The following is a 13,914-nucleotide window of genomic DNA, read 5'->3' as shown; positions in this document are numbered from 1 at the left end:
GTGGGCGCGTTTGATATGTGTATACTGACTGTCAATGCGAGTGGGTAAGTAGGCTGATTCATATGAGACATATATTATTATGATCGTTTGTTTGCAGCTGACAAGCATATTTTGTCATGCAGTACACAAGTCTGATATAGGCTTGTTTGCAAAGAACAGGTCAGAAATAAGGAAAAAAATCCCGCTCATGTACGATGATTACTAAGTAATTTTTGTGTGTTGAACTACATGTCCGCAAATGTTTAAAAGCATTTATATTACAATTGCTATTACTTATTTGTGACATGCTTCTAAAGTTGTTTAAATTTCAGAACAAACCAAGATGAACTGTGTTTGGAAGTGCATGTTGAAGAAGGTACTGATTTATATTGTTTAGAATCTTTCATTGCCTTTATAACAAAAAGATACCTTGTCTACTGCTTACTATTTGTGATTTCGAAATTGATATAATCCTGTCATTTAGACCTGTAATGAAATGAATCCAAATAGTTGCATGTTGTTGTTTTGCAGGCGTTATGTCCCAATATGGTGCTAAGGTATGAGACTTTCCAATATTCATAAATTAAACGTTTGATTGAAAGTCAAAGGTTGTATCACTCTGTTCATTAGCGTTTGTCAAATTTAAATATTATTTACAATAAATTAGGATTATTTCGATTTATAGCCAATCAGAGTATGGATTGGAACTTCAATTAAGGTGAAAATTATTTAAAAAGTACTTTAATTATAAGGATCATATAATTATGTCAGGTGTTAATGAATTGCAAATTATTTATGACGATTATAAACATTATGATGAATTTCAAATAATATGATATTGGTCCATTATTTTGCCTACTGAATAGGATATGCCTCACTTTGTATCACCGAGTCTTCCTCTGGATTCAAAACTTGAGTGCGAGCTGAAAACAGTTTGCCACGTGACCTTCACAGCGCATCCTGGTCTCCAGCATGAATTTGATTGGTAAGTTAATCCTGGTTCTTAACTAGAACATGATTGGATATGCCATTTTGCTACCTAGCAATAACATGCTTGGTTGGTATATCCTGGTACCTATGAACTTTGTGATGTTAATTACATTTTGGCGTCCAACTGGATCACAAGTGGTGAGTTCATGTTGGTGCACAGTCAGAACCCTTCGATTAGTAATTTGTTTTTTCAGGCATAATTATTGTAAAGTAAGCCCTGATAATCAGCTATATTAGACTGGCTTAGAAAATTCTGGTTTCATACAACAAAAAGATCGGTAGGTACATAATGATACACGGTGTTTCAAGTTCTTCGTTGCACAATGCTAATGCACAATTTGTTCAAAATTCATACGTTTATCAATTTTAAACACAATCAATAGGTAGGTACTTAGTGCAATCAAGCTGAAACAGGCGAATACATGAATGTGCCAAACAAAGAACAAGCTAATAAATGCATTATAAACAATATTAACTTTTACCAATAAATGGAAATAAAATTTAAAAAATTATGTTTTATTTTCCTAGTCTAGCATTATATATTTACAGTATCAAGCCATCTTTATTGAGCAAGGACTTTGTGAACATACAAATATTTTCCACGTGCTCTTCCTGTATTGACGGAAGCAATACGAACGCATCTTGTACGTTAGACGTGGCATTTAGACCTTCTGTTCAGAATAAAACAGACAGCAAAGTTTGCATTGCGCTGATAAGAAAAAAGTAAGCTGTTGCTCATTTATTTCCAATGTTAAGCATATGCATGTTATATACAGTTAATAATGAGGCAAAAAACGAATCAGATGGTGTTTTTATTTAAAGTCTAATTGTTTGTGAGACTTGAACACTTATATATTTATTTAAATGTGTTGCCACTACCTCGATACTACTTGCCTCAAGAGACTGATAGGCAATTTTATAAAATATATGCGCATATCATATAATAAACTACTGTTTCGTTCGGACAAGCTTAAAACTTTATGCTTAAGTAAAACGCTAGAGCAGACTGTACGTTAAGTATTTTGTAAATATGTAACGCAATTTTTGAATGTTCGTTAAACGTATTTCACGAATTTTTGAACCATTATTGTTGCGTAGTCATATAGGATAATATGTAGTGTCGTATTACAAATAAGATTATATGTATTTGTTTGTTTACATATGATCGATGTGTCAGTTAAATTAGTTCTCGAGTGAAAATGGAATTTAATAACTTTGTCGCAGAACCGGTGTTACTGGTGAAGACAGGTGCTTCACGGTTACTGTAAGAAATACATCCAAAACAAATGGTAAGACGTTTCATGCTATTTTACTAAATCATGATTTAGATTTCTATTTAATTACAATATAATTGTAGTAATATATTAATTTATATTACATTACATTACATAAAGTATTGTGTTTCCAGTAAATGGTTGAGTTTGAGAACCCCTTATTAGTTTTAATTGATACTGTCTTTTATTAAATGTGTTCGATTGTTCATGCTTTTTTGCAGACATTACCGGTTGTCAGCGGCTGCAGTGTGCTAACGGTGGTTTCTGCGATGGGCATGACCCTTTAAAGCCCTTGTGTTTCTGCAAACAAGGATATGGTGGACCAACTTGTGCTACATGTAAGATTGAATATCGATATACGTCTGCTCCTCTGTTCCCATAACTAGTGCGACAATTAGAACACACTTACTATGGTCTTGCGATGAAAAGAAAATGTCAATATATTTTTGCGTCGTCATATCGTTCATCAATGCCTATATTAATAATATGTGTATTTTTTGCAGCTATCCCGATCAATCCACCCATAAGTAATACGGTATGTATACGTTAAATGCTTTGAGAAATACGTATAATAGTGTGACCTCATGTAAGATGCATGCATTGGAGTTAATTTATACCCTTGATAAATCTTTATTAATTATAACATAGTGGGTTTGATTTATTGAAAAGAACGTCATGTATTAATGTTTTTTCAAGACATCTTTCGTCGGAACCAACGGAGGTTTGCCGACAGGGATTCAGTGCCGCCTGCTGGAGACGTGTTTGTTCAAGTTTCAAGTGTGTGGAAGCTCAGCGTAAGAGATTACCCAGTTTCATAAGGCTCTATCTCCTATGCATTGAACGTTGTAAACACGGTTTTACGAAGATACTCCTTCACTCATTGTTCATGTTGTTAAACAGTTGTGCATGTATAATTAATTATAGACACATTTGATATATAATTCTAAAATTGATAAAAAATGATGTATTATGTTGTGACATCTATGATAATGTTTATTTACCAAATAATACAATTACCCCGTGTGTATTTAAAAAGCCTGTCGAGAAAGCGTGGTATTGTTTCCAGTTTCACGATTTATCAAAAAAGCCGTAATGTAAAATTAAATACAGTTCGTGTATACAAATATGATTTTAAACTCTTAAGATTATTAAGTCCGCAGAAACAGTGAAAAAAAAAGTAATAAATCTTAACTGCATCACATAACTGTATTTCATTGACAGTTTCGTACATCATTTATCATTATTATTTAAGTTCAAAATTCCAAATTGGCCTAACAACGCCATATTTGGAAGTTGGGGAACCGGTTATAGATCAGTTCTCTGGACAGCAATGTGCCCTTGGAACAGTTAATGTCACATCATCAGAGCTGGGGACTCATCGATTCTGTATTCAACATGTACAAAGTGGCGGGTAAATCTGTTGATATTTTGCAAAACGTTTCTTTACTACAACGTAACTCAACACGAAAATCCGTTAATTTATGCCATTTTATTACGTATTTGGTTAATAAGTGATTTGAGTATTTATTAACATACATATATGTTATAATGCTTTATTCAACAGGTTAGTTGATGACGAACTCTGTCCAACAATACGCATTACAGGTACGTGAAAAACTATAAGAATTAAAGCAGTTAAAACATATAGCATAAAGGTGTATCTTTTAAAAATCAGTCTCTTGTGTATTACAGGATTATTTGAATAATGTGATTTTAAAACGAATCGAAAATGAAAATGAATATTCATTCCACATTGGTCAAGACATTTTGAGTTGTTACAGTATTAAATGCTTTTTAAGGCCACTAGTCATATTATATATTATTGCTTGCAAGCTAAACAATAACAATAAATGGTAATGGAGAGATCTTTAGATCAGATGCCTTAAAAGTTAGTTAAAAGACTATCTTGTTGAAAACTAGTGTTTTAAAAAGTGTGTCTGGAATTTTTAAATTCATTTGTTATCGGGTATGGTTATTATTTTATCAGTTCTGATTATATAAGTTTTAACAGTGTGAAAGTTGCACCACATATTCAGAGCATTTCAAATTTCGAAATAAAAATTAATTTAAAAGGTTTGTATAATTTAAAAGTATGTACCTTTTTAGTACGAATAAACAACATTGATTTCATGATACATGTATATTCTTTACAAAATCAGTGATTTAATAAGTCAGCAGATTTGAAGTACAGGATCACTCATAGAACATTTAAATTTTGGAATTGTTGAGACAAAATTGTGGTAAATGACTGCATAATTTCCGTATGGCTTAATGCACTTCCCGTGTTAATAAGTAGATAACCATCCTGACGCGTTACAAATAAGCATGCAAACTCAAAATTGCGTCTATTTTTAAGGGGCCTTTTCACAGATTGTGGCATGTTTTGAAGTTTGTCTTTAAATGCTTTATTTTGATAAAAGTAAACATTGGATCTAAAGAGCTCAAGAATAAGATTTTTTTAAAGAAAAAAAAAGTTACCCTCAATAGGGCTCGAACCACTGACTCCGTGGAGTCCTGGAGTAAGAGTCTACCACTAAGACCACTCGGCTATCCGTGCTAATACAATGAAGCATGTATTTTGTACTTTATGTAAGCAATCCTCGAAGTTCCACAAAATGTGACGACCACAACAGAACTCTCCAAATTATTCAATCGTTTCGCGTTGCAAGGCTTTATAATTTTCAGGATTATAAAGCGTCAAAAGATGCATATTATTGCAATTTTAGTGCATGGTAAATGTTCAGAATTACTGTTCCCTCATAAATATCATAATTAAATTTGCGAATCTGATACAATATTTTTTAATTTTGTGAATTTACTTTAACGTGAAAAGGCCCCTTTAAGGTGTCGGCATTTGCAGACTTGGTTCTTGACTCGAGTTTAAATTGGCTGCATAGAAAATTGGTTAGCACACACCATTGAATTGCTATCAATACTATTTTTGGTTTTGTATTCTCTGTTATTTTTATGTATTTTAGAATTTGTATTGTGTTCTTTGTTTGAAGAATTGTGTTCGAACTTAATGTTTGTATTTTGCGAGTTATTGGGAATGCTAAATTATAGCCCTTTTGTTTAATAAAAGATATCCATTTAAAATTCAGATGATGTTAATAAAAACATTACTCAATACGGAACAATTATGAATATGTATTATCTTAGATTCAATTTTCCGAAAATTATGTTTTTCACAATTTACGTTATATTGTAGTAAACAATATGTATTATTTATGTTTTCTTTTTCCCGATTATGACCTTTCCATGTTATTTTCATATCCTTCTTCTGGTGCTTATAGTTCAAACTATCTCCGTAAAATTAAAAATTAAGAACTCTTGCCTCATCTAAAGTACAAAAGCCCTTTAAATTAATTGCATAGTGAAAGGATCAACTGAAATAAAAATGAGTATTTCGTGTTCCGTTTATATTTCTTAAATTATATGTTCACCAATATTTCGTTTTATTGAAATATACTGTTGACACATGTACAATCTAATAAACGTGTTATGCATTCATAATACGCCATTATAAAACTTTATTTTGATACAACAAGTAAAACAATCATAAAATGAGATTAAAATATGCATTAATATTTGATTATCACCGATTGACCAGGTAATCTAGATAATCAAATATTAATGCATATTTTAATCTCATTTTATGATTGTTTTACGTTTTTTATACAGGAGGAGCCTCCTCGCCGATTGACCAGGTAATCTAGATAATCAAATATTAATGCATATTTTAATCTCATTTTATGATTGTTTTACGTTTTTTATACAGGAGGAGCCTCCTCGCCGATTGACCAGGTAATCTAGATAATCAAATATTAATGCATATTTTAATCTCATTTTATGATTGTTTTACGTTTTTTATACAGGAGGAGCCTCCTCGCCGATTGACCAGGTACAGTATTTGAAGAACCAAATGTAGTGATGTAGTTGTGATTTTAACATTTGACTATTACGATATAATCATTATAATAATAAGAACACGGTACATATACATATTTATATAAATGTGGCAATAAAACGGCCCATAAAGATCATCTTTGATCACATTTCGCATATAGGATGTATATTGCACACAAATACGTCACATATTTGTAACGGAAATATTAACATATATTAATTGTTCAAGGCGTCCATGTAAGACACGCTTTTTTCAGAATAAACCCCACTTCCTGTCTCCGACATTTGAAAGCGGATCTGCCCTGGCGTGCACCAAAGGCGAAGATCTGCATTTGAAGCCGTTCTACACTAATGGAAACAGTGTCGGGTCTTTAAAAGACTGGTAATACTAAAAATACAATATAATTTTTTTTGCACGAGTTGTTAGTGCATGTGTGGTGTTGTTATCAAATAGACAATCAAGTATAAATCTCATTTACACTTTAGTATCATTTCGGTAAAAATGAAAACATTTTGAACTTGTCAGAATTTGCCAAACAGGAAATTCACCACACATGGAAATCGTATATTCAATTAAACGTAATTGAACTATTATCAGCATATGGCTATGCTGCCGTAGCATACAGTACGTTATATTATTTGCTATGGTAACCAGATAAATGTATAAATATCTGCAGTCCTACGCTGACGGAGAGCAGCCAACAACCGGTAGACGGAGTATACATATTTCCTGCTGAATTTGTAGCCAATATCTGTTCAAGTGACATTGTCTACAAGGTACCACCTGCAGCCGCGGCTGGTTCAGAGTCAAAGCTATGCATCAAAGTCTCTGTCCCCGGGTATGATCTCGATATGTGGATATTCATTATTGTAAATAAAACATATTAAAATATCTATGCCAATAATAATCTTTCAAAAAGCTATGTTCGTATTTTATAAAGAATACCTATTATACTTTCAGTGGCTGTTAAATATAGTGTGTAATAGTATAAATATATGTATCATTATTTATTTAGATATATCATTTTAGAAAACAAGGTGAAGAAAGGTGCATCATGTTGAGAGTTGCCGAAGCGAAACATGGTATTACTTCATTTTTGTGCAATGTGTCATGCAATTAATAAGTATATTATATACAAATAACATATTAACGCACATGTTAGTAGGTTTGTTTTTAATTTTCCAATATATCCTTAAAAACAAACTACCACATTGTATCCGCGTCTAAGAGATCCTACCAGTCTTGTGTTGGGAGGCATTCGTCTCAAAATCGAGTGGGTATAATGTACCCCTGTGAGGATGTGACAAGTTAACATTATGAACAGTTTGAACATTGAACTATTTATGACCATGACACATAATAAACACATGTCTTGAAAACGGCCATGCTCAAGTGTTGTAACCAAAGTGGCAATAACATCAGCATGATACATGGTTGACCATGGATTCAACCTGGTCAGTAATCGTCTTTGAAACGTGCTCGATCATGTTTTGATCTTGTTCAACCAAAATTGGACCATGTTCATTTCACAGGGGTAGTACGTTAAACGTTTCTCAATAACCAAGGGTCATAAAGTCGTATATCTGCAACAATCATTTAATATTGAAATGTTTTAAATTCTTAACATTCGGTTATTGAGTTAATTAATATTGATTGGTTTAATGTTATCAGCTTATGTGAGTATTGGTGTCGTTCTTTTATATGATAGTGTTAATATTTTCCCTCCAGACATTCATCCGTGCAAAGGCGTTGTGTGCGCAGCAAACTCCGTATGTGTTTCTGATCTGGAAGCCAACTCTTCAATATGTGTTTGTAGGAATGGCGCAACTGGTAAAAACTGTTTACAGAGTAAGTCGTTTTCCAATATTTTTTGTCAAATAACCAGTGATTAATTGTATTACCAGAGTATTCATACATTTTGTATTCGTATTGCATTGTGATTAAGTGATACAAAAATTTATCAAATGTTAATTTAATAAACATCAATACACAGCCAACGAGCCCCACAATCTTCCTGGAATTCAAAACCTCCCAAACACGACATCTGATGGCCCTCATTTTGATGGAAGCAGTAGTCTACCTAAGAACATTTCATGCGTTGCTGGAAAACCTTGCTTAATTAGTGTTCCGTATCAGGGGATCGCGTCCAAACAGTACGTTTTTAACCGAAATGTAAATTCATTCTTTAAGCGAATTAACAAAATGTTGAAACCTGAAATAGATAGTATTTGACCAAAGATTTATATTATCGTTTGGCTATTCTTTTTAAACAATACTTGAATACGCACTGGCAAGTAAGAACATTCTATGGAATACTGTTTCTATCAAAAGGTATTAATGAAAGTGTTTTCCAGATATAATATTTTAATTTGCAGCCCAGTACCTGGGAGCTGTGATTTTAATACAGGAAATGTCACGGTAACCTCATTCACAGGGTCTTCTCATTCACTTCTTGTCAATGTAACAATTCAAGAAGGAAGATACAGGTGCTGCTATCAGACCACCTCGGATGGCACAAGCAATGGGTTTGTAAAAAAAACAAAAAAAAAACTATCCGCATTGTTCACTCTTACATTTTTAAGACGCGATTAATACTCGAAAATACATAACTTATGTATTACTTGTACACACTGTCTTGTTGTTTTTGTAGTTGTTTTTTTGTTGTTGAGGTTGTTCCTTTCCAATAAGACTTAAGAAACGCCATTCGAACAATGAACAGTTATTTGTTATTTGTTTCATTAAAAAAAGATTCATTTTTTTACAGTGTCAATGTTGACGAATTATGTTTCGAGGTCAACATAGGAAAAGAAGGTAAATTTTGGATTGTCTATCACAATGTTTTTAATTCTAACGTATTGCATATTATTGTAAAAGTATTATTATAAATGTATTTATGTTAATGTTTGCAGACCAAGGCCTCATCAATGCAACGATTGACGTATGTATGAGTATTATAGAATGAACATATTAGACATAATATATATTGACGTATGTATGAGTATCATAGAATGAACATATTAGACATAATATATATTGACGTATGTATGAGTATCATAGAATGAACATATTAGACATAATATATAGTGACGTATGTATGAGTATCATAGAATGAACATATTTGAAATAATATTTTACTTATTATCTTTATTCAAAGTGTAAAGATATTCAAACATAAATAAAGCCCTTGTTTAGCTGTAACAGCTTTAAAAAAAGCGTTAGGTATAATATGGGAGAAGTTTGTGAAGTAGTCAATGAATTCGTTTCGTAATTATTTTGGTGTAATGCTTTTACTTTATAAGTATTTTCTCTCAATGATTCAGAGTTCACTTACTTTAACGGGTATGTTTTATGCCATGAATGTTTCTTACGTCGTGCAAAAAACGTTCACATATATGTATATAGGTTAAACCGAAATTCTTGCCACCGACACCGAGTGAAAATTCAGTACTGATGTGTCAAGCCGGTATTACCTGTCACATAAGTGTTGGTTCTGCATTTAATAATGGCCGTTGGTAGGTACAACTCATTTCTTCACATTTAAGTAGTCTTTAAAAAGACTTAAATTTTTATATTTCTCATGTTAATACATATGGCAATATAACTAACCATACAATAGTATTTTAATATAGTTCATTAGATATTATTTGTTAACCGTTTTCATCCAGCGAGCAGGTTCAAATGTGTGGGAGTCCAATAGCAGGCGCGCACGTTTTTCAAACGCAACCAACTGCTGACAAATGCATCACTGATGTTGGTTATGCTACTGCTATTATTTCTGGATCAACCACGTTTTGCGTTAAGTCAGGGTAATATATCTTTACAGAACAAAAGAATGTTTCCATTGTAGATACATGATTACAATATTTAAAATGTCTTAAGATGTTTATTTTACCTCAAGCGATATAATCTTATAATATGGTTCATATAAAAGAAAAATTAAAATGCTTCATCTTAAGTTACTCTGTTATCTACGTAAATAAAAAAAGCTTTTAGCGTTGTGGTTTTAAAAATGGATGGAAATACTAAATTTACCAATAAGAAAAGATTTTGTCTGACAATGCAATTTATAATTTTGTTTCACGTGTTATTGTATGTGCTATATACGTGCATTCTATAAACAATTTAGATTGTTGCTAACACTGCATTGAAATAGTATAGGGAATTCCAAACGTAAAACCTTCCTAGCAAATTATATAGACATAAATTCTAGTGTACATTAAAAATTATTAAAGTACTATTATTTATTTTAAGAGAACATTTGGGAATGTATTTTAAGTTGAAGATTACATCGAGATGAAATAATCAGATTATGAAGATCGTTTAAAGTTTGAACGTGTGAACTATATTATTTTATATTATTATTATTATTATATTATTTGCTAACAAGTGTACCGTGCTATTGAATAATTACATGACCAGACATGCGTGTTTTAAATCGTCCCTAAAACAAAAGACCAGTAACTTCTGACTTCTGTTGACAATGTATATATCCCCAGTATGAAAAGACGAAAACATAGGATTCGTACATACATGCACAATAGTTTACGAATAAAATCTTGTTACAGTGTACATGGAGAAGAACGGCGTTTTGAAGTTGAAATAAAAAATCAGACAGGTAGAAGTGTTTACTGTAAAAACGATAGTGTATCGGGTTTGGAAATAATTGATGATTTCGCACTTAGTACAGTTTAATCGTAAAAGATGTCTTAAGCTGTTTAAAAATACAAATGTCGAGTAATTCGTGATATTACAATCTATATATTCAGTACCATGTAATAATGCATTCAGAACGTTGTTCTTTTTTAATAATGTTTCTTGCAGTGTTTGGAATTTGCCAAACATTACATTGTTTGAACGGAGGAAAATGCAATTCAACCGAATCCAATGCAACTTGTCAATGTCCCTTAGGTTACGGCGGTAAAACTTGCGAAATTGGTAAGTTGTGCAAACTATTTAAAATTACGTTTAAACAACGTAATGACATTATTAATGGCTGACATTAATGCAGGTATTGCATTTTAGTGTTCTCTTTCTACAAATCATTTGATGTTTACGCGATCAACATAATATTATAATGGAATGTTTAAGTAGAAATATCAGTAATATTGACTCACTAACAATGAGTTGTGAAAAGTTAGTATTGATTACGAAGTTACGGTAGTTAATTATCGAGATTCGAATTAACAATATCGCTTTTTGTTTAGATAATATTATATAAGGCACACTGTTATAAATAATACACAATTTATAGACCATAAGTCAGGGTTTCTTTAACGAAAATTCAGACAGAATTCCACATACTGTTCTTCAACATTTTGAATAACTTTTCATTGTGTTCTTAGCTGAGCAAACACAAACACGTTGGATAATAAAGAGCAACACTTTAAAAATGAACTATGGTATTGCATAAGGTGTATTTCTATTACAATAAATAGTGACATGTGTTTTGTAGATGTAACAACAACCTCCACAACAGTAACATCTACAACAATTTTCAACACAACACAAAGTCAAGCATCTTCAATTGATTCTGGTGGTAATTCCATTGGTGAGACAACTATGTTGCCTGATGTGATAAGCATGTCATCAAATTCTAGCATTGGTAATACGTTATCGAATTCGGAATATGGAAATACTTCATCGACATCGACAACAAGGCCTTTAACTTCTGACACAACAGTGACTTCAACTGTTAACGCACGTTCGACCACAAATGGAAATGCGTTATTAAATGCAGCACACGTTAATACGTCTTCCATTGCGACAAATGAAAATGCGCTACCGAATTCATCCAATGGAAATTCAATCTCAAATTCAACACTTGAAACTATCACTTACCAAACCATCCCAATGACAGCTGGGAACTCGATGATTAGTACTTCAGAAACAACAATACTGTCAACCGTTGATACACATTCGACCGCATTTGATCATGGGACACATGGTATTTATGGTTTACTGTATACGTTATTATTGACAACGTAATATTAAAGCGGTAATACTGTTTAATCAACAATAGTATAACCATTGCGTATTTAATGTATGATGTAGGCGAAATTATAGTTGTTTTGTAAACATATGATTGAACATTCAACGCGTTTTATATAATATAACTTATGACAAACATAGAAAAAATGAACAAGATATATACACAGGAGAGGAAAGTTTTCGTACCATATGGTACATTATAGTAAAATTATTATGGATCCTGATGTTTCAGGTAGTTCTGGCCAGAGCCTGTATTATTCGGTGCGTTTTGTTTTAGTTTACTCTTTTTCAAGTTTATTAGTTTAGTTTGCATGAATGTCCTGTTTCGATGTAATAAATATCACGTGGAATATATAGTATTATTGTTTCTTTCTATGAACTATGTAACACAAATATATAAATTATAAGATGGGTGGATTCTGTAAATAACATGCAATTTATAATTTAGTTTTAATGCAACATTTATATAAGTAGCGCTATTGTGAACCACTTTCTCTGTTTGGTCATGAAATTTAAATGAAATGAACAATAAACTGAAACGTAAAGGCTTAACACAGTAAACGCGTTACATCGTATATCATCGCTGTCATCGGTACAGAAGTACCTTAGATGTAAATATATATTTCCAGAAGCCGCCATTTTTCTTGGATTATGTAATGCTGAAGGAGTTACGTTGCCCAGTCAACACGTCATGCAGTATTGTCCTTCTTGTGAACGGAACATCTGGAACAATGTTTGCAACAACACACATTCGTTTTGTTATCTATATTTGTTGAAAACAAATTACTATTTACATATTTTAATTTCAAAATATATCCCTGGCAAAATTTATATATGCTAAATTATTGTAACTGTTAAAGACAATATTTGTGCATCCTATTTTTATGCAGATTGAAATCAATAGATCGATTTGTGAATGATTGTTTTCCGAAAACTCTTTTTAATATTTGAATGTTTAAAAATAAATGTTTGTAACTATAATACAAAGACAGGGAAAGAAAATTGTGCATATATGCTACAATTTGAAGATGTTTGTATTCAACTGTCCTACAGGCCAAACGTTCAGAGTGGTCGATTCTCCAACGGGTTACAAGTGATGTCGCCAATAACGAGGTTACAAAGCTGTCAAGGTGATGTCTGTACATATGAAACAAAAATAGCATTCGTACCTTTGATTGTTGGCACTTTTGATTATTGCGCACAAACAACATACATCAACAAGTAAGTGCGACGCAACTACATCCGTATACATGCAGAATTTAACAATGTACCATTCACATACACACAACTACACGTAGCAGTTACACGGTGCTTAAACAATAATTTAGGAGAAAACCATGCGTACGTGTTTGTTTTGGCTGTATCAATATGGATAGTTCATAGCGCTTTTCCTTCTTTCTTGGATATGTTTCACAAGCGTGTTTATGATTTCAGTGTTAATGCAGACGAGCGGTGCTGTAGAATAAGTAAGACACATTTTTGTTGCATTGATTTCCTGTAATAATATCAAAGTTGCGGCTCACTAATACGATTGTAATATACTCCATATTGATAAACAAGTTTTATTTTAAAATGATTAACATACTTGTGCCTTTGATTTGAACACAAAATGTCAATCTTCTGGATTTATTTTTCAGTATCAGAGAGAAATGTAAGTATATTTTAATATGATTACCTCGACATTTTCTAATCAATGACCGGTCCAAAGTTGTATAGTTTTTAACTTGAATTTGATTCATCTATAGTATCTGTCTAAGTTTAAAAGTTTGCGGTAGA

General features: G+C 32.1%; 1 protein-coding gene across 1 annotated transcript; it reads left to right on the top strand.

The window, feature by feature from the left end:
• Positions 1-316: 316 nt before the first annotated feature.
• LOC127857909 (uncharacterized) lies at positions 317-13,836 on the top strand. Its single transcript, XM_052394649.1, has 29 exons — positions 317-355; positions 511-536; positions 846-964; positions 1,519-1,692; positions 2,194-2,258; positions 2,465-2,581; positions 2,747-2,778; positions 2,940-3,037; positions 3,496-3,654; positions 3,808-3,848; positions 6,119-6,144; positions 6,407-6,531; positions 6,827-6,988; positions 7,180-7,232; positions 7,879-7,998; positions 8,144-8,303; positions 8,526-8,675; positions 8,915-8,961; positions 9,060-9,088; positions 9,553-9,662; positions 9,816-9,956; positions 10,716-10,765; positions 10,972-11,085; positions 11,603-12,094; positions 12,371-12,399; positions 12,768-12,871; positions 13,192-13,359; positions 13,573-13,604; positions 13,776-13,836. The coding sequence occupies exons 2-29, from the start codon at positions 516-518 to the stop codon at positions 13,802-13,804; spliced, it is 2,967 nt and encodes a 988-aa protein (XP_052250609.1). The 5' UTR covers positions 317-355; positions 511-515; the 3' UTR covers positions 13,805-13,836.
• Positions 13,837-13,914: the final 78 nt, after the last annotated feature.

The sequence above is a fragment of the Dreissena polymorpha genome, chromosome 14, assembly GCF_020536995.1.
Source record: "Dreissena polymorpha isolate Duluth1 chromosome 14, UMN_Dpol_1.0, whole genome shotgun sequence".
Lineage (NCBI taxonomy): Eukaryota > Metazoa > Mollusca > Bivalvia > Myida > Dreissenidae > Dreissena > Dreissena polymorpha.
Note: the sequence above shows the minus strand (reverse complement) of the source record. Positions and strands in the feature narration are given on the sequence as shown.